This window comes from Bombina bombina, chromosome 4, assembly GCF_027579735.1.
Source record: "Bombina bombina isolate aBomBom1 chromosome 4, aBomBom1.pri, whole genome shotgun sequence".
In the NCBI taxonomy this organism is placed as follows: Eukaryota; Metazoa; Chordata; class Amphibia; order Anura; family Bombinatoridae; genus Bombina; species Bombina bombina.
The window spans coordinates 276,549,334-276,574,974 of NC_069502.1; the positions used below are offsets into that span (position 1 = coordinate 276,549,334).

The window sequence follows — 25,641 nt, forward strand, 5'->3', positions numbered from 1 at the left end:
CATCAAGATTGTGCAACAGACGTTCCTTCTTCGAAGAATAATTGGGACAAAGAGAAGGAACAACAATTTCCTGGTTAATATTCTTGTTAGAAACCACTTTAGGAAGAAAACCAGGTTTAGTACGCAAAACTACCTTATCTGCATGGAACACCAGGTAAGGTGAATCACACTGTAAGGCAGATAATTCTGAGACTCTTCGAGCAGAAGAGATAGCTACCAAAAACAAAACTTTCCAAGATAACAACTTAATATCTATGGAATGTAAAGGTTCAAAAGGAACCCCTTGAAGAACTGAAAGAACTAGATTTAGACTCCATGGCAGAGCCACAGGTTTATAGACAGGCTTGATTCTGACTAAAGCCTGTGCAAACGCTTGAACGTCTGGTACCTCTGCCAGACGCTTGTGTAAAAGGATAGACAGAGCAGATATCTGTCCCTTTAAAGAACTAGCCTACAATCCTTTCTCCAATCCGTCTTGGAGAAAGGACAATATCCTGGGAATCCTAATCTTACTCCATGAGTAACCCTTGGATTCACACCAACAAAGATATTTCCGCCATATCTTATGGTAGATTTTCCTGGTGACAGGCTTTCTAGCCTGAATCAGAGTATCTATAACTGACTCAGAGAAACCACGCTTTGATAGAATTAAGCGTTCAATCTCCAAGCAGTCAGACGTAGAGAAACTAGATTTGGATGCTTGAACGGACCCTGTATTAGAAGGTCCTGCCTCATTGGCAGTGTCCATGGTGGGACAGATGACATGTCCACTAGGTCTGCATACCAAGTCCTGCGTGGCCATGCAGGCGCTATCAAAATCACCGAAGCCTTCTCCTGCTTGATTCTGGCAACCAGACGAGAGAGAAGAGGAAACGGTGGGAAAACATAAGCCAGATTGAAGGACCAAGGTGCTGATAGAGCATCTATCAATGCCGCCTTGGGGTCCCAGGACCTGGATCCGTAGAGAGGAAGCTTGGTGTTCTGACGGGATGCCATCAGATCCAACTCTGGAATGCCCCATAGCTGAGTCAGCTGGGCAAATACCTCCGGGTGGAGTTCCCACTCCCCCGGGTGAAAAGTCTGACGACTCAGAAAATCCGCCTCCCAGTTGTCTACTCCTGGGATGTGAATTGCTGAGAGATGGCAGGAGTGGTCCTCCGCCCACCTGATTATTTTGGTTACTTCCTTCATCGCTAGGGAACTCTTTGTTCCCCCCTGATGATTGATGTAAGCTACAGTCGTGATGTTGTCCGACTGAAATCTGATGAATTTGGCCGCAGCTAGTTGAGGCCATGCCTGAAGCGCGTTGAATATCGCCCTCAGTTCCAGAATGTTTATCGGGAGAAGAGATTCTTCCCGAGACCATAAACCCTGAGCTTTCAGGGAGTCCCAGACTGCACCCCAGCCTAACAGACTGGCGTTGGTCGTTACAATAATCCACTCTGGTCTGCGGAAACATATTCCCTGAGACAGGTGATCCTGAGACAACCACCAGAGAAGAGAATCTCTGGTCCCCTGGTCCAGCTGTATTTGAGGAGACAAATATGCATAATCCCCATTCCACTGTTTGAGCATGCATAGTTGCAGTGGTCTGAGATGTATCCGAGCAAAAGGGACTATGTCCATTGCTGCTACCATTAATCCAATTGCCTCCATGCACTGAGCTACAGATGGCCGAGGAATGGAATGAAGAACTCGGCAAGTAGTTAAAAGTTTTAACTTTCTGACCTCCGCCAGAAATATTTTCATTTCTACCGAATCTATTAGAGTTCCTAGGAAGGGAACCCTTGTAAGAGGGGATAGAGAACTCTTTTTGACATTCACCTTCCACCCGTGAGACCTCAGAAAGGCCAATGCAATCTCCGTGTGAGACTTGGCTCTTTGAAAAGACGGCGCCTGAATTAAAGGGCCACTGTAAGTAAATATTTTCTATGCCTGTTACTAACTAACTACACCAAATATGCTTTTTATCAATAGCATTTCATTAACATATCTCTACCGTATGTCAGAAATCTTGTCTGCAAATTTAATTGTTTTCCAAACCCACTCCATGGGTATCCTTTGCTCTGTACCAATCCGTTTACAATACCTAGGTTTCAAAATGGCGGTTTAAACACAAAGTTATTGGTTTAAGTATTTTGAACATGCAGTGCTGAAAATAGTGGGCAGGATAACGTGACATCATTGGCGAATAAAAGATATAACTTTTAGAACGTTATGAAACTTTGTTTTGGAGAAACTATAGGTCAGTAGGTTTTAATTAATGTTTATTAACTTTAATATGTTAGTTGTTTAGCTTAAAAATTATAACAGAAAGTAATCCTTTAAGATGTTGTCCAAATAGGGCGCCACTGCTATGCCCCGCGGTCTTAGAACCGCCAGAAGGGACCCTAGTACCTTTGTGAAGATTCTGGGAGCAGTGGCTAACCCGAATGGAAGAGCCACAAACTGGAAATGCTTGTCTAGAAAAGCGAACCTGAGAAACTGATGATGATCTTTGTGGATAGGAATGTGCAGGTACACGTCCTTTAAATCCACGGTAGTCATATATTGACCTTCCTGGATCATAGGTAAGATTGTCTGAATGGTTTCTATCTTGAATGATGGGACTCTGAGAAATCTGTTTAGAATTTTTAGATCCAGGATTGGCCTGAAAGTTCCTCCTTTTTTGGGAACCACAAACAGGTTTGAGTAAAAACCCAGTCCTTGTTCTGCCATTGGAACTGGGTATATCACTCCCATTGTAAGTAGATCTTCTACACAGTGTAAAAACGCCTCTTTCTTTGTCTGGTCTGAAGACAGACGCGAAATGTGGAACCTCCCCCTTGGAGGGGAGTCCTTGAATTCTAGAAGATATCCCTGGGAAACAATCTCTAATGCCCAGGGATCGTGAACATCTCTTGCCCAGGCCTGAGCGAAGAGAGAGAGTCTGCCCCCTACTAGATCCAGTCCCGGATCGGGGGCTACCCCTTCATGCTGTCTTGTTAGAAGCAGCAGGCTTTTTGGCCTGTTTACCCTTGTTCCAGCCCTGGTAAGGTTTCCAAGTTGCCTTGGGCTGTGAAGTCTCTAGCTTTGTTTTTAGCCTTAAAGGGCTTGTCCTGGGGGAGAGCATGGCCCTTTCCCCCGGTGATTTCTGAAATAATCTCTTTCAATTCTGTCCCGAAGAGGGTCTTTCCTTTGAAAGGGATATTTAATAATTTGGATTTTGACGACACATCGGCCGACCAGGACTTGAGCCACAGCGCTCTGCGCACCATAATGGCGAAACCTGATTTTTTTGCTGCTAACTTAGCTAATTGCAAAGCGGCATCTGTGATAAAAGAATTAGCCAGCTTTAGAGCCTTAATTCTATCCATAATTTCATTGTATGAGGTTTCCGTCTGGAGCGAGTCCTCCAGCGCCTCAAACCAGAAAGCAGCTGCAGTAGTTACAGGAATAATGCAGGCAATAGGTTGGAGAAGAAAACCTTGTTGAACAAAAATTTTCTTAAGTAGACCCTCTAACTTTTTATCCATAGGGTCTTTAAAAGCACAACTGTCTTCAATCGGTATGGTTGCGCGTTTAGCAAGTGTAGAAACAGCCCCCTCTACCTTAGGGACCGTTTGCCACGAGTCCCGCATGGGGTCAGTTATGGGGAACATTTTCTTACAAATAGGGGGGGGGGAACAAAAGGAACACCTGGTCTATCCCACACCCTAGTACCGATATCCGCAACCCTCTTAGGGACCGGAAATGCATCAGTGTATACAGGAACCTCTAGGTACTTGTCCATTTTACACAATTTCTCTGGAACCACCATAGGGTCACAATCATCCAGAGTAGCTAATACCTCCCTGAGCAATACGCAGAGGTGTTCTAATTTGAATTTAAACGCCAATGTATCTGACTCTGCCTGATGAGAAACCTTTCCTGAGTCGGAAATTTCTCCCTCAGACATCAAATCCCTCACCCCCACTTCAGAGCGTTGTGAGGGCACATCAGATAAGGCTACCAAAGCTTCAGAATGCTCATAATCTGTTCTTAAAACAGAGCTATCGCGCTTTGCAGGAAAAACTGGCAGTTTGGATAGAAAGGCCGCAAGGGAATTATCCATGACTGCCCCTAGTTCTTGTAATGTAATAGGGGCAGATGCACTAGAGGTACTAGGCATCGCTTGAGCGGGCGTAACTGGTTGTGACACATGGGGAGAGGTAGACGGACTATCCTCATTACCTTTAGTCTGAGAATCATCTAGGGCCACACTTTTAAGTGCAACAATATGATCTTTAAAGTGTATAGACATATTAGTGCAATTGGGACACATTCTGAGAGGGGGTTCCACCATGACTTCTAAACACATTGAACAAGGATTTTCCTTAGTGTCAGACATGTTTAACAGACTATTAGCATACACAAGCAGGCTTGGAAAACACTTTAATCAAATAAAAAACACAATTTGAAAAAACGTTACTGTGCCTTTAAAAGATAAAAAGAGCACACAATTTTACAAAACAGTGAAAAATGCAGCAATCCTTTTGAAATTTTCACAGTATGTACCTAAGGCCTTAATATGATTGCACCACAAGTTGCAGAACGATTAACCCCTTAATGCCCAAACCGGAGCAGCCTAAAGCCAACAACCGGTTAAATAACTACAGCACCTTGCCACAGCTTACTGCTGTGGCCCTACCTGCCCTTAGGGATCAGTTTTGGGGGAATAAAGCTTCTTTTAGGCCCTCAATCAGCAGCTGGACCCTCCATGTGAAGCAGCATGAACTGTCTTTCAATTCTAACTGCGCATCTGAGGCGCGAAATTAGGCCCCTCCCACTCCACTCCGGAGTTGTGAGGCCTACAAAAATCACTTCTAAGTGACAAAATTTTTGCCATGTGGATAATAACCCCAGAAAAACATTTCTTAAAACAAATAATCGATTGCCCTGAATTAGTGTCAACCAGCCTAATTAGCCCTGTTATGTAAGCATTCAATTCTTTACTAAGTCTCAGAACATAGCTTACCCTCCCCACATGGGGATCTTGTCAGTCTTCTAGCATTATCTCAGTCTTGTCTAGAAATAAATGACTGAACATACTTCATTGCAGTCAAGCCTGCAAACTGTTCACCCCAACTGAAGTTTTCTGGTACTCCTCAGTCCTGTGTGGGAACAGCAGTGGATTTTAGTTACAACATGCTAAAATCATTTTCCTCTCAGCAGAAATCTTCATCACTTTTCTGCTAGAGAGTAAATAGTACAAACCGGTACCATTTAAAAAACATAATTTATGCTTACCTGATAAATTTATTTCTCTTGTAGTGTATCCAGTCCACGGATCATCCATTACTTATGGAATATATTCTCCTTCCCAACAGGAAGCTGCAAGAGTCCACCCACAGCAAAGCTGCTATATAGCTCCTCCCCTAACTGCCATATTCAGTCATTCGACCGAAAACATGCAGAGAAAGGAAAAACCATAGGGTGCAGTGGTGACTGTAGTTCAAATGAAAAAATTACCTGCCTTAAAGTGACAGGGCGGGCCGTGGACTGGATACACTACAAGAGAAATAAATTTATCAGGTAAGCATAAATTATGTTTTCTCTTGTTAAGTGTATCCAGTCCACGGATCATCCATTACTTATGGAATACCAATACCAAAGCTAAAGTACACGGATGATGGGAGGGACAAGGCAGGTACTTAAACGGAAGTTACCACTGCCTGTAAAAAACCCTTTCTCCCAAAAATAGCCTCCGAAGAAGCAAGGTATCAAATTTGTTAAATTTGAAAAGTATGAAGCGCAGACCAAGACTCCGTCTTGTAAATCTGTTCAACAGAAGCCACATTTAAAAAAGGCCCAAGTGAAAACCACAGCTCTAGTAGAATGAGCTGTAATCCCCCTTCAGGAGGCTGCTGTCCAGCAGTCTCATAAGCTAAATGAATTATGCTTTTTAACCAAAAAGACAGAGAGGCTGCTGAAGTCTTTTGACCTCTCCTCTGTCCAGAATAGACAACAAACAAGGTGAACGTTTGATGAAAACTGTAGTAGCTTGTAAGTAAAACTTTAAAGCACAAACCACGTCCAATATTGTGTAATAGACGTTCCTTCTTTGAGGAAGGATTAGGATACAAGCATGGAACAACTATCTCTTGAGTGATGTACTTGTTAGATACCACCTTAGGAAAAAACCCAGGTTGGTACGCAGGACTACCTTATCCGTACGAAGGACCAGATAAGGAGAATCACATTGTAACACAGATAACTTGGAGACTCTACGAGTCGAGGAATTAGCTACCCAAAAGGAACTTTCCAAGATAAAGATTGATATCTATGGAACAAAAAAGGTTCAAACGGAACTTCTTGAAGAACCTTAAGAATCAGGTTTAAGCTCCATGGCGGAGCAACAGTTTTAAACACAGGCTTGGATCTAACCAAAGCCTGACCAAATGCCTGAACGTCTAGAATACCTGCCAGACGCTTGTGCAAAAAAATAGACAGAGTAAAAATCTGTCCCCTTTTAAGGAATTAGCTGACAACCCTTTTCTCAAAAACATCTTGGAGAAAAGATAATATCCTGGGAATCCAGACTTTACTCCATGAGTAACCCTTGGATTCATAACAATCAGATATTTACACCATATCTATGTTCAATTTTCCTAGAGACAGGCTTTCATGTCTGTATTAAGGTATCAATGACTGACTCGGAGAAGCCATGCTTTGATAACATCAAGCGTTCAGTCTCCAGGCAGTCCATCTCAGATTGATTCTATTTAGATGGTTGAAAGGACGCTGAGGTAGAGGGACCTGTCTCAGAAGCAGAGACCGTGATGGAAAGGATGACATGTCCACCAGATCTGCATACCAGGTCCTGCGTGGCTACGCAGGCGCTGTCAAAAACACCAAAGCCCTCTCCTGCTTGGTCTTGACCTCCGGAGGAAATCCCACTCCCCCGGAAGAAAAGTCTGACGACTTAGAAAATCCACCTCCCAGTTCTCAACACCTGGGATATGGATAGCTGATAGACAAGAGTGAGTCTCTGTCCAGTGAATTATTGTAAGACTTCTAACATCGCTAGGGAACTTCTGTTCCCCCTTGATGGCTGATGTAAGACACAGTCGTGTATATTGTCCGACTGAGTATGATGTACCTCAGAGTTGCCTAGGAGGGAAACCCTTGAGATTGCGGATAGAGAACTCTTTCCTTGTTCACTTTCCACCCATGTGATCTCAGAAATGCCAGTACTACGTCCGTATGAGACTGGGCAATTTGGATGTTTGACGCCTGTATCAGGATGTCGTCTAAATAAGGGGCCACTTCTATGCCCCGCGGTCTAAGGACCACCAAAGCGACCCCAGAACCTCCATAAAGATTCTTGGGGCTGTAGATATCCCAAAGGAAAGAGCTACAAACTGGTAATGCCTGTCTAGAAAGGCAAACCTGAAAAACGATGGTGATCTTTATGCATCACAATGTGAGGATAAGCATCCTTCAAATCCATTGTAGTCCTCTATTGACTCTCCTGGATCATAGTTAAGATGGTAAGAATAGTTTCCATCTTAAATGACGGAATTCTGAGGAATTTGTTTAAGATCTTTAGATCCAAAATAGGTCTGAAGGTTCCCTCTCCTTGGGAACCACAAACAGATTTGAGTAAAAACTCTGTCCCTGTTCCTCTCTTGGAACTGGATGGATCTCGTACACAATGTAAGAATGCCTCCTTCTTTATCTGGTTTGCAGATAATTGTGAAAGGCGAAATCTCCCCTTTTTTTGGGGGGGAATCTTTGAAATCCAGAAGATATCTCTGGGATATAAATTCCAATGCCTAGGGATCCTGGGCATCTCTTGCCCACGCCTGGGCGAAGAATGAAAGTCTGCCCCCTATAGGATCCGTTACCGGATAGGGGTCCGTTCCTTCATGCTGCCTTAGAGGCAGCAGCAGGCTCCTTGGCCTGCTTATCTTTGTTCCAGGTCCGATTGTCTCCAGACCGCCTTGGACTGAGCAAAAATTCCCTCTTGTTTTGCCTTAGAGGAAGAGGATGCCACACCTGCCCTGAAGTTTTTAAAAGGCACGAAAATTAGACTTTTTTTTTTTGGCCCTTGATTTGGACCTATCCTGAGGAAGGGCATGACCTTTTCCTCCAGTGATATAAGCAATAATCTCCTTCAAACCAGGCCCGAATAGGGTCTGCCCCTTGAAGGGAAGTTAAGTAGCTTATTTATTAAAGTCACGACAGCTGACCATGATATAAGCCATAGCGCTCTGCGCGCCAGTATAGTAAAAAACAGAATTCTTAGCCGTTAGTCTAGTCAAATGAACAAGGCATCAGAAAACAAAGGAATTGGCTAGCATAAGCTTGTCAAATATATTCATCCAATGGAGTCGCTTAACTGTAAAGCCTCATCAAGAGACTCAACCCAGAACGCCGCAGCAGCAGTGACAGAAGCAATGTATGCAAGGGGCTGCAGGATAAAACCCTGTTGAATAAACATTTTTTATCCATTGGATCTAAAAAGCACAACTGTCCTCATCAGAGGTAGTGGTACGCTTAGCTAGAGTAGAAACTCTTCTCTCCACCTTAGGAACTGTCTGCCAGAAGTCCCGTGTGGTGGTAACTATTAGAAAACATTTTTCTAAAAAATAGGAGGGGAAGAGGAAGAGAACCGCACACCTGGTCTATCCCATTCCTTATTAAAAAATTTTTAGTAAACCTCTTTAGGTATTGGAAAAACATCAGTACACACCGGCACTGCATATTATTTATCCAGTCTACACAATTTCTCTGGCCCTGCGATTGTACACATTCATTCAGAGCAGCCAAAGCCTCCCTGAGCAACAAGTGGAGGTTCTCAAGCATAAATTTTAAATGTAGAAATATCAGAATCAGGTTAAATCATCTTCCCTGAGTCAAAAAAAAAATCACCCACAGACTAAGCATATTGTGAGGTAGTATCATACATGGTTCTTAAAGCGTCTGTATGCTCTGTATCTACCCCCAGAGCTAACTGCTTTCCTTTAATTTCAGGTAGTCTGACTAATACTGCTGCCAGAATATTATTCACCACCTTTGCCATGTCTTGTAAAATAAACGCTATGGGCGCCCTTGATGTACTTGGCGCCATTTGAGCGTGAGTCCCTGAAGCGGGAGTCGAAGGGTCTGACACGTGGGGAGAGTTAGTCGGCATAACTTTCCCCTCGACAGAATCCCCTGGTAAAAGAAACGCTATGGGTGCCCTTGATGTACTTGGCGCCATTTGAGCGTGAGTCCCTAAAGCGGGAGTCAAAAGGTCTGACACGTGGGGAGAGTTAGTCGGCATAACTACCCCCACGACAGAATCCTCTGGTGATAATGTTTTTAAAGACAAAAAATGATCTTTATTGTTTAACATGAAATCAGTACATCTGGTACACATTCTAAGTTGGGGTTCCACCATGGCTTAAAAACATAATGAACACAGAGCTTCCTCTATGTTAGACATGTTAGAACAGACTAATAATGAGACTAGTAAGCTTGGAAAACACTTTAAATCAAGTTAACAAGCAAATATATAAAACGTTACTGTGCCTTTAAGAGAAACAAATTTTGTCAAAATTTGAAAAACAGTGAAAAAAAGGCAGTAAAACAAACGAAATTTTTACAGTACATGTAATAAGGTAACAGAGCATTGCACCCACTTGCAAATGGATGATTAACCCCTTAATGCAAAAAACAGATAAAAAAAAACGACAGACGTTTTTAAAAACAGACACAACAAACTGCCACAGCCAATAGTGGGAAGCTTCAGTTAACTGTTTCTATGCAAAATTTAAGCCAGCCATGTGGAAAAAACTTAGGCCCCAATAAGTTTTATCACCAAGCATATGTTAAAAAACGATTAAACATGCCAGCAAACGTTTTAAAACACATTTTTACAAGAGTATGTATCTCTATTAATAAGCCTGATACCAGTCGCTTTTACTGCATTTAAGGCTATACCAACATTACAGTGTTATCACCAATGTACGTTAAAAAACGATTAAACATGCCAGCAAACGTTTTAAAACACATTTTTATAAGAGTATGTATCTCTATTAATAAGCCTGATACCAGTCGCTATCGCTGCATTTAAGGCTTTACTTACATTACTTCGGTATCAGCAGTATTTTCTTAGTCAATTCCATTCCTAGAAAAATATTTTACTGCACATACCTTATCTGCAGGAAAACCTGCACGCCATTCCCCCTCTGAAGTACCTCACTCCTCAGAATGTGTGAGAACAGCAAATGGATCTTAGTTACGTCTGCTAAGATCATAGAAAAACGCAGGCAGATTCTTCTTCCAAATACTGCCTGAGATAAACAGCACACTCCGGTGCCATTTAAAAATAACAAACTTTTGATTGAAGAATAAACTAAGTAGAAAGCACCACAGACTCTCACGACCTCCTATCTATGTTGAGGCTTGCAAGAGAATGACTGGATATGGCAGTTAGGGGAGGAGCTATATAGCAGCTTTGCTGTGGGTGGACTCTTGCAGCTTCCTGTTGGGAAGGAGAATATATTCCATAAGTAATGGATGATCCGTGGACTGGATACACTTAACAAGAGAAATAACAAACTTTTGATTGAAGATATAAAACTACAATTCTAACACCACATTCACTTTACCCTCCCGTAGAGAGACCCTAGTGCTTAGAGCCGGCAAAGAGAATGACTGGGGGGTGGAGCTAGAGGGGGAGCTATATGGACAGCTCTGCTGTGTGCTCTCTTTGCCACTTCCTGTAGGGAATGAGAATATCCCACAAGTAAAGGATGAATCCGTGGACTGGATACACCTTGCAAGAGAAATTTTATTTTATGATTCAGATAGAGAATACAATTTTTCAATTTACTTCTATAATTTAATTTTCTTCCTTCTCTTGTTATCCTTTGCTGAAAGGTTTATCTAGGTAAGCTCAGGAGCAGCAGAGAACCTTGGTTCTAGCTTTTGATTGGTGGCTGCATATGTATATATATATCGATTGTGATTGGCTCACCCATGTGTTCAGTTAGAAACCATTAGTGCATTGCTGCTCCGTCAACAAATGATACCAAGAGAATAAAACAAATTAGATAATAGAAGTAAATTAGAAAGTTGTTTAAAATGTTATTCTCTATCTGAATCATGAAAGAAAAAAATTTGGGTTTCATATCCCTTTAACAGCTCTGTTGGGGTGCCGTTTGCCTCCTCCTGCTGGCCAGGAGTTGAATATCCCAATAGTAATTGGAATGAAGTTGTGGACTCACCATGCCTTAGGGAAGAAATATTTTAGTCAGCCAGCAAAATCTCTAAATAACTTGAAATAGTCACAGTCCTCCCAGAGTGTAAATGGATCTATTGAATAATCTTGTATATCAAGAAAAAGGGCTCCACAGATACATTTATTCTTCTGAAACAACCAGCAGTATCCTCCCGCTGTAGTAATACAAGCACTCACCAGACTGTTGTCTTGCAAGTCCCAAACTCTGTATACATGGAACACTAACTCTCCGTGTGTACAAACTTCCCCTGGACATACTATCTTCCTCCTGCATAGGGTCGTCAACATGCACGCTACCCAAACTGGGTGCATCTAAGTGCAATTCGCATTTCACCCCTCCTCCAATGAAAATAGGGCTTCCTCAGGTGTCATCTGTTATCAGGCTAGTATGCCTGCTTTTTATACTCTTCTGACCCAACAGGTGAATTAAGGCATTCTGCTCACGTATAACATTATTACCATTATATGTAGAAACATTGTATTCCTTATTTTAATTCTAATTTACATTATGAAAATACAGCGAGCTTATGTTACATACACAACCTATAGTATTTTGATGCTGCATTTGATAAGATATTATTTATAAGCAATTACCAACCTTTGCTGAAATTCTAACCTTGTATATCTTCTATGCACATACTAAACAAAGAAATATTCAATCATGAAGAAATTGAGCATAATTGATTTCTTCTTTTAACCCCATTGGCTGCAAAGATTTTAGATTATAACTCAACTTGCATTATGTTTTAAATAATCTATCTGTGTTCCCACTTCAATTTTTTAAATCATTTAGCTCTATTCCCATAAATTTAAATCACTGCCATTATGTAGTTCCTGTTGGGGCAATTCGGGTGCTTTTTGTATGCCCCTTTATTATGTCTATGCAATGTTCCCTCATGCTCTTATGTAATTCTCTATATGCTTCTCCCACATAGAATTTTGGACATGAACAGAAGACTAAATAAACCACTTCTGAATTAATATGCCCTTTCACTTTAAAGCATCTACCTCTTACATTCATAATTTTACCACTTTTTTTCATGTATCTGCACATAACATATTTTTTTTACAAGGTAGGGAACAATTCTTTAATTTTGTTTTCTGAAGCCAATTTCTAGAATCAACCTGATTCTTAAAATGGTTATGCACTAATCATTTAAACAAGTGTCTCTTTTTGCAGGTAGTGATGGATAATCCCCCACTATCTGTGTTACTGCTCTAGCTAGCAAAATAACTTCCCAATGTTGGGTTAATATTGCTCTGATATTATTCCATTTTTCATTAAAGTTGGTAATAGGGAGATTCAAAAGTTAAGATTTTTACTATATATTATAAATACACGATTTATTTTTTTATATTAATTTTGAAGTTTAAAGGGATAGAAATGTCCGTGCACCAGTAAGCTCAGAGAGGTGGCAGTGGTGTGCATTGCTTCTGAAGACATAATTTGTGTCATACATGCTACTGCTGACCCTCTTAGAAAGTGTGGTGTTTGAATACTGGTGCACAGCACTCACAGGATATGTGCATTGCTGCAGAAAAACAGTAATAACTTTTATTAGAAGCATTTTTGCTAATGGAAGTATATTGGAAAAATGCTTCTAGTTCAAATTGAAATACCCTAATGCACATTTCATTTTTCACCTTTCTATCCCTTTAAAGTGAAGGTCAATTTTGACGAATTAGTGCCCGGTTTTTAAAAATCCTATTAGTCATTTGTGACGTAAGCAGAGGCTTCTGACGGCCGGGGGAATCGATGGAGCTGCTTTCAGGATTAAAAGGTAAGTTTTTGAAGAAAACTCTTGAAATGTCAATTTTGATGAATTAAAGTGCCCTTGTTTTTAATAGGATTATTAAAAACCGGGCACTAATTGGTCAAAATTGACCTTCACTTTAACATTTTCAAACAGCCATATTTTTCATAAACTGAAATTCCAAAGTATAGGATGCCAAAATAGGAATGAGGTTACTTGATACGCATCTTGCAAATATTGACTGAATGGACTCCCAAGAAAACTATAATGACTGCCGAAGAGTTTACCTTTCTGGTTCCAGGATACAGTCAATGTCGGGTCTCTTTGTTTTTGGAATGGCATATAATGGATATCGGTCTCCGTGGCGAATCATAACTTGGACGGACACAAGTTTCAGATTGTGTGGTGCATGGCCTGAAAATAAAAAGAAGGTGGAATGGTAGCTCTGTATTTTGAAAAATAAAATGTGGAGCATAATCAAAGTTTCCTGGTCATTATGAATAGTATTATAATATACAAGGTACAGGTACATGTTTATAATATACTACCCTAACTGAAATGAAAATTAAAACACAAATAATGCAAATTTAATTGGAGTACACACACTTAAAAGGCTATGAAACCCAAAAATGGTCTTTCATGATTCAGATAGAGCATACACAACTTTCCAATTTACTTCTATTATCTAATTTGCTTTATTCTCTTGATATCCTTTGTTGAAAAGGATACCTAAGTAGGATCAAGAGCTGGGAGGTAGCTGCTAATTGGCTGCTGCACATATATGCCTCGTCATTGGTTTACCAATGTGTTCAGATAGCTCCCAGTAGTGTCATTCAATAAAGGATACCATGAAAATGAAGCTAAATTTTGAATAGAAGCAAATAGGAAAGTTGTATGCTGTATCTGAATCATGAAAGAAAAAAAAAACTTGGGTTTCCTGTCCCTTTAAGCTACAGTTTACACTAAATTGACTATATTCAAATTTCATTACAACATATATTTTTATAGTAAGACAAAAAAAAAATGAAAAATCTGAGAGAAATTTTTAATTTTATAATGCAATTGCCGTGTTTTCAAAATGAAATGTGAACATGTTTGGAGACACAGATCTTCATTTGTGGAGGAATATTGGACAAACACATGCTTTATATATGTTCCACTGTCTGAATTTCTGGTCTCGCAAATGTAAGTAAAACTGTACATCAATGCTTGACATTTACATAATGAAAAGGGTCTCAGAGGTGTCAACTGATATGGGGTGTGCATCTCTAGAGGGTCCTAAAATCAGTAGTTGTATCGCTACAGTGGGGCCTGCTTGGGCACAGGCTCCACCTGCATCATGTCTGTACTGTGGTTTTAGATCTAATTAAATATAATGTTAAAATAAATTATACTACTACTTTATATGTTAAAATATAATACTACTAACTAAATATAAAAATCACAGAGAATTTATCCCAAAAAAATAAGGTAGTATATACATAGCCAAATTCTCAAAATGTGTAATTTGTCTCTCTGTCATCTTTAGCAGGAGGAGAAGAGATGAGACATGACAAGTAACTGGTTTACCCCTTAGGGCTCCATTTATCAAGCTACGATTGACAGGGGCATACATATGCGCTCCAGACCGCCGCAGCTTGCCTCAATAGTGCTGGTGTGGGATGCCGTCCCCTGCCCGCGCACAGCCAATCGTGCACAGGCAGGAGCTGTCAATCTACCCAGTCGGACAAGATCGGGGAGATTGAAATTCTCCGACTAAGAGGTCTGATGACCGCTGCTTAATACATTGTGACCTTTATTTCCAGTTCACTAGAGTGTGACCTATTATATGCTATTCAAAGGCTATAAGGGGCTATAATCTATTTGTGTAAGCTTATATGTACTTTTTATGCAATATATAAAATAACTAAGAGAGTAACTCAAAATGATCTCTTTAAGCATCTATATGATAGGATATTAAGTATTGTTTTTTATTAGTTTTGCTTTTGTTTGCATTTTTACATTTATAGAATAACACAGTAGTATGCTGATAGATTTAAATGGTTATAATACTCCGTAACGTATTGGACAACTCTGTTAGGTTTTTTAGCAATTTTATATGTGCAGTGCATTATAGGGTTAACTTGAACAAGTGTGCCTTTAATTAATTATTACCATTAAATAGACTATAGGCAGACTAAACTCTTTAGCAGTGATCACGTGCGGTAGCCCCGCATGAAACGTGTATGCTGTTTGCTGTCTTACTGATCATTCTGTGTTTTTGAATGATCAGCATATATCTGTTAACAATGTAATTTTTTGCTTTTAGTTGTGCACTTTCCTTGAATAAACATTTATGCTTTTGAAGATTTCTACTCTGGAGGATTTTTTTCCCAGTGCAGCTGGATATCTTGTTTGCTCGTTGTGTGGCTAAGCTGTTTCTAGTATACTAAGCTGAGACACTTTTTCCTTGGCTCCTGGGATTCATCGGACGCATCGGATAGGGGGCGTGACATAGTGCACATGCTGAAGACACGCCAGTCACTGAACACTTAGGCTGGTAAGCACTGCTTTCTGTTTCTGTTAATTTCAGAGAAAAACCTGCTCAAAATACAGGAGAATTTTTAGCATTTTTGCTATCAATCTATTTAAACAGAAATAGACCCTTGTTTTGTTGTTTCGTTACCTATCAAAACTATATATAGCTTTTTAAGTAGACAATCCAAGATAATGATCTAGGCCCATTTTGGTATATTTCATGTCACTATTTCACCCCCAAATACCATCATATAGTAAAAATCGTTAACTTTTTCACAAACTTTCGCCTAGATTACGAGTTCTGCGTTAGCCTTAAAAAGCAGCATTAAGGGGTCCTAATATTAGATTAGGGGTTAATAACTATAATGTAGGTGTCTGCGATGTTAGGGGCAGCAGATTAGGGGTTCATAGGGATAATGTAGGTGGCGGCGGTGTACGGAACGGCAGGTTAGGGGTTAATAATATAAATGTAGGTGTCAGCGATAGCAGGGGCGGCAGATTAGGGGTTAATAAGTGTAAGGTTTTGGGGTGTTTAGACTCGGGGTTCATGTTAGGGTGTTAGGTGTAGACTTAGAAAGTGTTTCCCCATAGGAAACAATGGGGCTGCATTAGGAGCTGAACGCTGCTTTTTTGCAGGTGTTAGTTTTTTTTCCAGCCAGCTCAGCCCCATTGTTTCCTATGGGGAAATCGTGCACAAGCACGTTTTTCCAGCTTACCGCTACCGTAAGCAACGCTGGTATTGAGGTGAGAAGTGGAGCTAAATTTTGCTCAACGCTCACTTTTCTGAGGCTAACGTAGCCATTCAAAAAACTCGTAATACCAGCGTTGTTTAAAGTGAGCGCTAGAAACAAAAGGAGCGTTAGCTCCGCAGGTTTTTACCGACAAAACTCGTAATCTAGGCATTTGGGTTTCTCACTGAAATTATTTACATACTGCTTGTGCAATCATGATGGAAATGATTTTAAAAGCATCTCTGGATCCACTGTTCAGAAATAGCAGACATACATGGCTTTTTTTTTTTTTTTTTAATAATAAGGCCACTAATCGCAGCTGTGCATCACACTTCTATTATTCCCAGCAGTGAAAGGGTAAATCAGGCAGCTTGTAATGTTAATTTTAGCTGTAGAGTAGGGATTACACTCCTACCCCATGATCACTCCCAAAAAGCTCTCTCCCTCACTCCCACTGGTCACCACCCTCTTAGATACTGGCAGACAGTCTGCTAGTATGCAGTTTTTTTTTATTATTATTATTTATTTATATTTTTTCTGCAGTGTAGTAATTCCTCCTTAACCCTCCAACCTCCCCTGATCCCTCCCAAATGGCTCTCTAACCCTCCCACTAATGCTGGCCAGTACCTTATTTATAGATATTTAAATTTTTATCATTTTTATATATTTATTTATTTTTTTTTTTTCTGTAGTGTAGTGGTCCCCCTACACTGTGGGGATGGTGTTCTCAGGGTGATAAGAGGTGTTGGGTTTGCACCAGACATAGCATTTTCCTTGATGGCCAAAAAGCTATATTTTAGTTTTATCTGACCAGAGTACCTTCTTCCATATGTTTGGGAGTCTCCCACATGCCTTTTGGTGAACAGCAAAAGTGTTTGCTTATTTTTTTCTTTAAGCAATGGCTTTTTTATGGCCAGCTCTGTTGAGTGTACGGCTTAAAGTGGTCCTATGGACAGATACTCCAATCTCTGCTGTGGAGCATGGCAGCTCCTTCAGGATTATCTTTGGTCTCTTTGTTGCCTGTCTGATTAATGCTCTTCTTGCCTGGTCCATGAGTTTTGGTGGGTGGCCCTCTCTGGGAAGTGTTGTTGTGGTGCCATATTCTTTCCATTTTTTAATAATCGATTTAATGGTGCTCCGTGGGATGTTTAAAGTTTCAGATTCTTGGTCTTCATGGTGCCGCTTGCTTAGTGGTGCCCCTTGCTCATTGTCGTTGCAGACTCTGGGGCCTATCAGGACAGGTGTATATATACTAAGATCATGTATATATAAGACACTTCCGGCTAGATTTAGAGTTCTGCGGCCAAAGGGGTGCGTTAGCTGCGCATGCTTTTTTTTCACCGCTGGTATTTAGAGTTCACAGAAGGGCTGCGTTAGGCTCCAAAAAAGTGAGCGTAGAGCATATTTACCGCCACTGCAACTCTAAATACCAGTGTTGCTTATGTACACGGCCAGCTTCAAAAACGTGCTCGTGCACGATTCCCCCATAGAAAACAACGGGGCTGTTTGAGCTGAAAAAAAAGCAGAGTTCAGCTCCTAACGCAGCCCCATTGTTTCCAAAGGGGAAACACTTCATAAGTCTGCACCTAACACCCTAACATGTACCCAAGGGTGTAAACACCCCTAACCTTACACTTATTAACCCCTAATCTGCCGACCCCGCTATCGCTGACCCCTGCATATTATTATTAACCCCTAATCTGCCGCTCCGTACACCGCCGCAACCTACATTATACCTATGTACCCCTAATCTGCTGCCCCTAACACCGCCGACCCCTATATTATATTTATTAACCCCTAATCTGCCACCCCCAACGTCGCCTCCACCTAACTACACTTATTAACCCCTAATCTGCCGACCGGATCTCGCTGCTACTATAATAAATGTATTAACCCCTAAACCTAAGTCTAACCCTAACACTAACACCCCCCTAAGTTAAAACAGAATTTATGCTTACCTGATAAATTACTTTCTCCAACGGTGTGTCCGGTCCACGGCGTCATCCTTACTTGTGGGATATTCTCTTCCCCAACAGGAAATGGCAAAGAGTCCCAGCAAAGCTGGTCACATGATCCCTCCTAGGCTCCGCCCACCCCAGTCATTCGACCGACGGACAGGAGGAAATATATATAGGAGAAACCATATGATACCGTGGTGACTGTAGTTAGAGAAAATAATTCATCAGACCTGATTAAAAAACCAGGACGGGCCGTGGACCGGACACACCGTTGGAGAAAGTAATTTATCAGGTAAGCATAAATTCTGTTTTCTCCAACATTGGTGTGTCCGGTCCACGGCGTCATCCTTACTTGTGGGAACCAATACCAAAGCTTTAGGACACGGATGAAGGGAGGGAGCAAATCAGGTCACCTAAATGGAAGGCACCACGGCTTGCAAAACCTTTCTCCCAAAAATAGCCTCCGAAGAAGCAAAAGTATCAAATTTGTAAAATTTGGCAAAAGTGTGCAGTGAAGACCAAGTCGCTGCCTTACATATCTGGTCAACAGAAGCCTCGTTCTTGAAGGCCCATGTGGAAGCCACAGCCCTAGTGGAGTGAGCTGTGATTCTTTCAGGAGGCTGCCGTCCGGCAGTCTCGTAAGCCAATCGGATAATGCTTTTAAGCCAAAAGGAAAGAGAGGTAGAAGTCGCTTTTTGACCTCTCCTTTTACCAGAATAAACAACAAACAAGGAAGATGTTTGTCTGAAATCTTTAGTAGCCTCTAAATAGAATTTTAGAGCACGGACTACGTCCAAATTGTGTAACAAACGTTCCTTCTTTGAAACTGGATTCGGACACAAAGAAGGTACAACTATCTCCTGGTTAATATTTTTGTTGGAAACAACTTTCGGAAGAAAACCAGGCTTAGTACGCAAAACCACCTTATCTGCATGGAACACCAGATAGGGCGGAGAACACTGCAGAGCAGATAACTCTGAAACTCTTCTAGCAGAAGAAATTGCAACCAAAAATAAAACTTTCCAAGATAATAACTTAATATCTACGGAATGTAAGGGTTCAAACGGAACCCCTTGAAGAACTGAAAGAACTAGATTTAGACTCCAGGGAGGAGTCAAAGGTCTGTAAACAGGCTTGATCCTAACCAGAGCCTGAACAAATGCTTGAACATCTGGCACAGCTGCCAGTCTTTTGTGAAGTAAAACAGATAAAGCAGAGATCTGTCCCTTCAGAGAACTTGCAGATAATCCTTTCTCCAAACCTTCTTGTAGAAAGGATAGAATCTTAGGAATTTTTATCTTGTTCCATGGGAATCCTTTAGATTCACACCAACAGATATATTTTTTCCATATTTTATGGTAAATTTTTCTAGTTACAGGCTTTCTAGCCTGAATCAGAGTATCTATTACAGAATCTGAAAACCCACGCTTTGATAAAATCAAGCGTTCAATCTCCAAGCCGTCAGTTGGAGGGAAACCAGATTCGGATGTTCGAATGGACCCTGAACAAGAAGGTCCTGTCTCAAAGGTAGCTTCCATGGTGGAGCCGATGACATATTCACCAGGTCTGCATACCAAGTCCTGCGTGGCCACGCAGGAGCTATCAAGATCACCGAGGCCCTCTCCTGATTGATCCTGGCTACCAGCCTGGGGATGAGAGGAAACGGTGGGAATACATAAGCTAGGTTGAAGGTCCAAGGTGCTACTAGTGCATCTACTAGGGTCGCCTTGGGATCCCTGGATCTGGACCCGTAGCAAGGAACCTTGAAGTTCTGACGAGACGCCATCAGATCCATGTCTGGAATGCCCCATAATTGAGTTATTTGGGCAAAGATTTCCGGATGGAGTTCCCACTCCCCCGGATGGAATGTCTGACGACTCAGAAAATCCGCTTCCCAATTTTCCACTCCTGGGATGTGGATCGCAGACAAGTGGCAGGAGTGATCCTCCGCCCATTGAATTATCTTGGTCACTTCTTTCATCGCCAGGGAAGTCCTTGTTCCCCCCTGATGATTGATATATGCAACGGTCGTCATGTTGTCTGACAAACCTTATGAATTTGGCCTTTGCTAGTTGAGGCCAAGCTCTGAGAGCATTGAATATCGCTCTCAGTTCCAGAATGTTTATCGGGAGAAGAGACTCTTCCCGAGACCATAGACCCTGAGCTTTCAGGGATTCCCAGACCGCGCCCCAGCCCACTAGGCTGGCGTCGGTCGTGACAATGACCCACTCTGGTCTGCGGAAGCTCATTCCCTGTGACAGATTGTCCAGGGTCAGCCACCAACGGAGTGAATCTCTGGTCTTTTGATCTACTTGAATCGTCGGAGACAAGTCTGTATAATCCCCATTCAACTGTCTGAGCATGCACAGTTGTAATGGTCTTAGATGAATTCGTGCAAAAGGAACTATGTCCATTGTTGCAACCATCAATCCTATTACTTCCATGCACTGCGCTATGGAAGGACGAGGAACAGAATGAAGTACTTGACAAGAGCTTAGAAGTTTTGATTTTCTGACCTCTGTCAGAAAAATCCTCATTTCTAAGGAATCTATTATTGTTCCCAAGAAGGGAACCCTTGTTGACGGGGACAGAGAACTTTTTTCTTTGTTCACCTTCCATCCGTGAGATCTGAGAAAGGCTAGGACGATGTCCGTATGAGCCTTTGCTTTTGACAGGGACGACGCTTGAATCAGGATGTCGTCCAAGTAAGGTACTACTGCAATGCCCCTTGGTCTTAGAACCGCTAGAAGGGACCCTAGTACCTTTGTGAAAATCCTTGGAGCAGTGGCTAATCCAAATGGAAGTGCCATAAACTGGTAATGCTTGTCCAGAAAAAGCGAACCTTAGGAACTGATGATGTTCCTTGTGGATAGGAATATGTAGGTACGCATCCTTTAAATCCACGGTAGTCATAAATTGATTTTCCTGGATAGTAGGTAGGATCGTTCGAATAGTTTCCATTTTGAACTATGGTACCCTGAGAAATTTGTTTAGGATCTTTAGATCCAAAATTGGTCTGAATGTTCCCTCTTTTTTGGGAACTATGAACAGATTGGAATAAATTCCCATTCCTTGTTCTCTTATTGGAACTGGATGTATCACTCCCATCTTTAACAGGTCTTCTACACAATGTAAGAATGCCTGTCTCTTTATTTGGTTTGAAGATAATTGAGACCTGTGGAACCTTCCCCTTGGGGGTAGTTCCTTGAATTCCAGGAGATAACCTTGAGAAACTATTTCTAGCGCCCAAGGATCCTGAACATCTCTTGCCCAAGCCTGAGCAAAGAGAGAAAGTCTGCCCCCCACTAGATCCGGTCCCGGATCGGGGGCTATCCCTTCATGCTGTTTTGGTAGCAGTGGTAGGCTTCTTGGCCTGCTTACCCTTGTTCCAGCCTTGAACTGGTTTCCAGGCTGGTTTGGGTTGTGAAGTATTACCCTCTTGCTTAGAGGATACAGAATTAGAGACTGGTCCGTTTCTGCGAAAGGGACAAAAATTAGGCTTATTATTAGCCTTAAAAGACCTATCCTGTGGGAGGGCGTGGCCCTTTCCCCCAGTGATGTCTGAAATAATCTCTTTCAAATCAGGTCCAAATAATGTTTTACCTTTGAAAGGAATGTTAAGCAATTTTGTCTTGGAAGACACATCCGTTTACCAAGACTTTAGCCAAAGCACTCTGCGCGCCACGACAGCAAACCCTGAATTTTTCGCCGCTAATCTAGCTAATTGCAAAGCGGCATCTAAAACAAAAGAGTTAGCCAATTTAAGTGCTTGAACTCTGTCCATAACCTCCTCATACGAAGATTCTTTACTGAGCGATTTTTCTAGTTCCTCGAACCAGAACCACGCTGCCGTAGTGACAGGAACAATGCATGAAATTGGTTGTAGAAGATAACCTTGCTGTACAAAAATCTTTTTAAGCAAACCCTCTAATTTCTTATCCATAGGATCTTTGAAAGCACAACTATCTTCGATAGGAATAGTAGTGCGTTTGTTTAGAGTAGAAACCGCCCCCTCGACCTTGGGGACTGTCTGCCATAAGTCCTTTCTGGGGTCGACTATAGGAAATAATTTCTTAAATATAGGGGGGGGGAACAAAAGGTATGCCGGGCCTTTCCCACTCTTTATTTACTATGTCCGCCACCCGCTTGGGTATAGGAAAAGCGTCGGGGGGCACCGGAACCTCTAGGAACTTGTCCATCTTACATAATTTCTCTGGAATGACCAAATTGTCACAATCATCCAGAGTAGATAACACCTCCTTAAGCAGTGCGCGGAGATGTTCTAATTTAAATTTAAATGTCACAACATCAGGTTCAGCTTGATGAGAAATTTCTCCTGAATCTGAAATTTCTCCATCAGACAAAACCTCCCTCATGGCCCCTTGAGATTGGTGTGAGGGTATGTCAGAACAGTTATCATCAGCGTCCTCTTGCTCTTCAGTGTTTAAAACGGAGCAATCGCGCTTTCTCTGATAAGTAGGCATTTTGGATAAAAGATTTGCTATGGAGTTATCCATTACAGCCGTTAATTGTTGCATGGTAATAAGTATTGGCGCACTAGATGTACTAGGGGCCTCCTGTGTGGGCATAACTGGTGTAGACACAGTAGGGGATGATGTAGTATCATGTTTACTCCCCTCATTTGAGGAATAATCTTGGGCAATATCATTATCTGTTGCATTACTGTCCTTACTTTGTTTGGACACTATGGCACAATTATCACATAAATTTAAATGGGGAGACACATTGGCTTTCATACATATAGAACATAGCTTATCTGATGGTACAGACATGTTAAACAGGCTTAAACTTGTCAACAAAGCACAAAAAACTTTTAAAATAAAACCGTTACTGTCACTTTAAATTTCAAACTGAAAACACTTTATTACTGAATATGTGAAAAAGTATGAAGGAATTGTTCAAAATTCACCAAAATTTCACCACAGTGTCTTAAAGCATTAAAAGTATTGCACACCAAATTTCAGAGCTTTAACCCTTAAATTAACGGAACCGGAGCCGTTTTTACATTTAACCCCTATACAGTCCCAGAATGAGGATCTGTCTATAACTAGAAAGGCCCCCATCTGAAAAAGGTGTCCAACACAGTGCCTGCCGTTTTTCTAAACGTTCCCCAAGATTATAATACCAATAATTAGTTAGAATCTGCATAATATGCCTAGTAAAGCAATTGTTTTAGCCCAGAAAAATGTCTACCAGTTTTTAAGCCCTTTTTGAAGCCCTTTATTCTTTTATGTTTAACTAAGAAAATGGCTTACCGGTCCCCATGAGGGGAAATGACAGCCTTCCAGCATTACATGGTCTTGTTAGAAATATGGCTAGTCATACCTTAAGCAGAAAAGACTGCTAACTGTTTCCCCCAACTGAAGTTACTTCATCTCAACAGTCCTGTGTGGAAACAGCAATCGATTTTAGTTACTGTCTGCTAAAAATCATCTTCCTCTTACAAACAGAAATCTTCATCCTTTTCTGTTTCAGAGTAAATAGTACATACCAGCACTATTTTAAAATAACAAACACTTGATAGAAGAATAAAACTACAAAAAACTCTTAACCATCTCCGTGGAGATGTTGCCTGTGCAACGGCAAAAAGAATGACTGGGGTGGGCGGAGCCTAGGAGGGATCATGTGACCAGCTTTGCTGGGACTCTTTGCCATTTCCTGTTGGGGAAGAGAATATCCCACAAGTAAGGATGACGCCGTGGACCGGACACACCAATGTTGGAGAAATATAATTTAAGTCTAACAAAATAAATTAACTCTTATTAAATAAATTATTCCTATTTAAAGCTAAATACTTACCTGTAAAATAAATCCTAATATAGCTACAATATAAATTATAATTATATTGTAGCTATTTTAGGATTAATATTTATTTTACAGGCAACTTTGTATTTATTTTAACCAGGTACAATAGCTATTAAATAGTTAATAACTATTTAATAGTTACCTAGTTAAAATAATTACAAAATTACCTGTAAAATAAATCCTAACCTAAGTTACAATTAAACCTAACACTACACTATCAATAAATTAATTAAAAAAACTACCTACAATTATCTACAATTAAACCTAACACTACACTATCAATAAATTAATTAAATTCAATACCTACAAATAAATACAATTAAATAAACTAACTAAAGTACAAAAAATAAAAAAGAACTAAGTTACAAAAAATAAAAAAATATTTACAAACATTAGAAAAATATTACAACAATTTTAAACTAATTACACATACTCTAAGCCCCCTAATAAAATAACAAAGACCCCCAAAATAAAAAATGCCCTACCCTATTCTAAAATTAAAATAGAAAAGCTCTTTTACCTTACCAGCCCTGAAAAGGGCCCTTTGCGGGGCATGCCCCAAAGAATTCAGCTCTTTTGCCTGTAAAAAAAACCATACAATACCCCCCCCAACATTACAACCCACCACCCACATACCCCTAATCTAACCCAATCCCCCCTTAAATAAACCTAACACTAAGCCCCTTAAGATCTCCCTACCTTGTCTTCACCACGCCGGGTTCACCAATCGATCCAGAAGAGCCTCCGATGTCTTGATCCAAGCCCAAGCGGGGGGCTGAAGATGTCCATGATCCGGCTGAAGTCTTCATCCAAGCGGGAGCTGAAGAGGTCCATGATCGGGCTGAAGTCTTTTATCAACCGGCATCTTCAATCTTCTTTCTTCTGGATCCATGTAGTTCATCCCGCCGACGCGGAACATCCATCTTCACCGACGACTTCCCGACGAATGACGGTTCCTTTAAGGGACGTCATCCAAGATGGCGTCCCTCGAATTCTGATTGACTGATAGGATTCTATCAATCAATCGGAATTAAGGTAGGAAAATTCTGATTGGCTGATGGAATCAGCCAATCAGATTCAAGTTCAATCCGATTGGCTGATCCGATCAGCCAATCAGATTGAGCTCGCATTCTATTGGCTGATCGGAACAGCCAATAGAATGCGAGCTCAATCTGATTGGCTGATTGGATCAGCCAATCGGATTGAACTTGAATCTGATTGGCTGATTCCATCAGCCAATCAGTATTTTCCTACCTTAATTCCGATTGGCTGATAGAATCCTATTAGCCAATCGGAATTCGAGGGACGCCATCTTGGATGACATCCCTTAAAGGAACCTTCATTCGTCTAGTCATCGGAAGAAGAGGATGGATCTGCGCTGGAGGTCTTGAAGATCAGCCGGTCATCATCGGATGGAAGAACATTGAAGATGCCGTCTGGATGAAGATGTTTGCCGGTCCGGATGTCCTCTTCTGCCCGCTTGGATCAAGACTTCAGCCGGAAGATGGATGTCTTCAGCCCCCCGCTTGGGCTTGGATCAAGACATCGGAGCCTGGACGGATCGCTGATACCCGGTGTGGTGAAAATAAGGTAGGAAGATCTTC

At 41.2% G+C, this 25,641-nt stretch overlaps 1 protein-coding gene across 2 annotated transcripts in view; it reads right to left on the minus strand.

Moving 5' to 3' along the window:
* The window catches only part of PXYLP1 (2-phosphoxylose phosphatase 1), a 200,378-nt gene that overhangs the window by 82,187 nt on the left and 92,550 nt on the right, over positions 1–25,641 (minus strand). For both annotated transcript variants that reach the window (XM_053709975.1, XM_053709976.1), the window contains one exon: positions 13,293–13,419. In XM_053709975.1, coding sequence (XP_053565950.1) covers positions 13,293–13,419 — 127 coding nt within the window. The remainder of the gene's footprint in view (positions 1–13,292; positions 13,420–25,641) is intronic.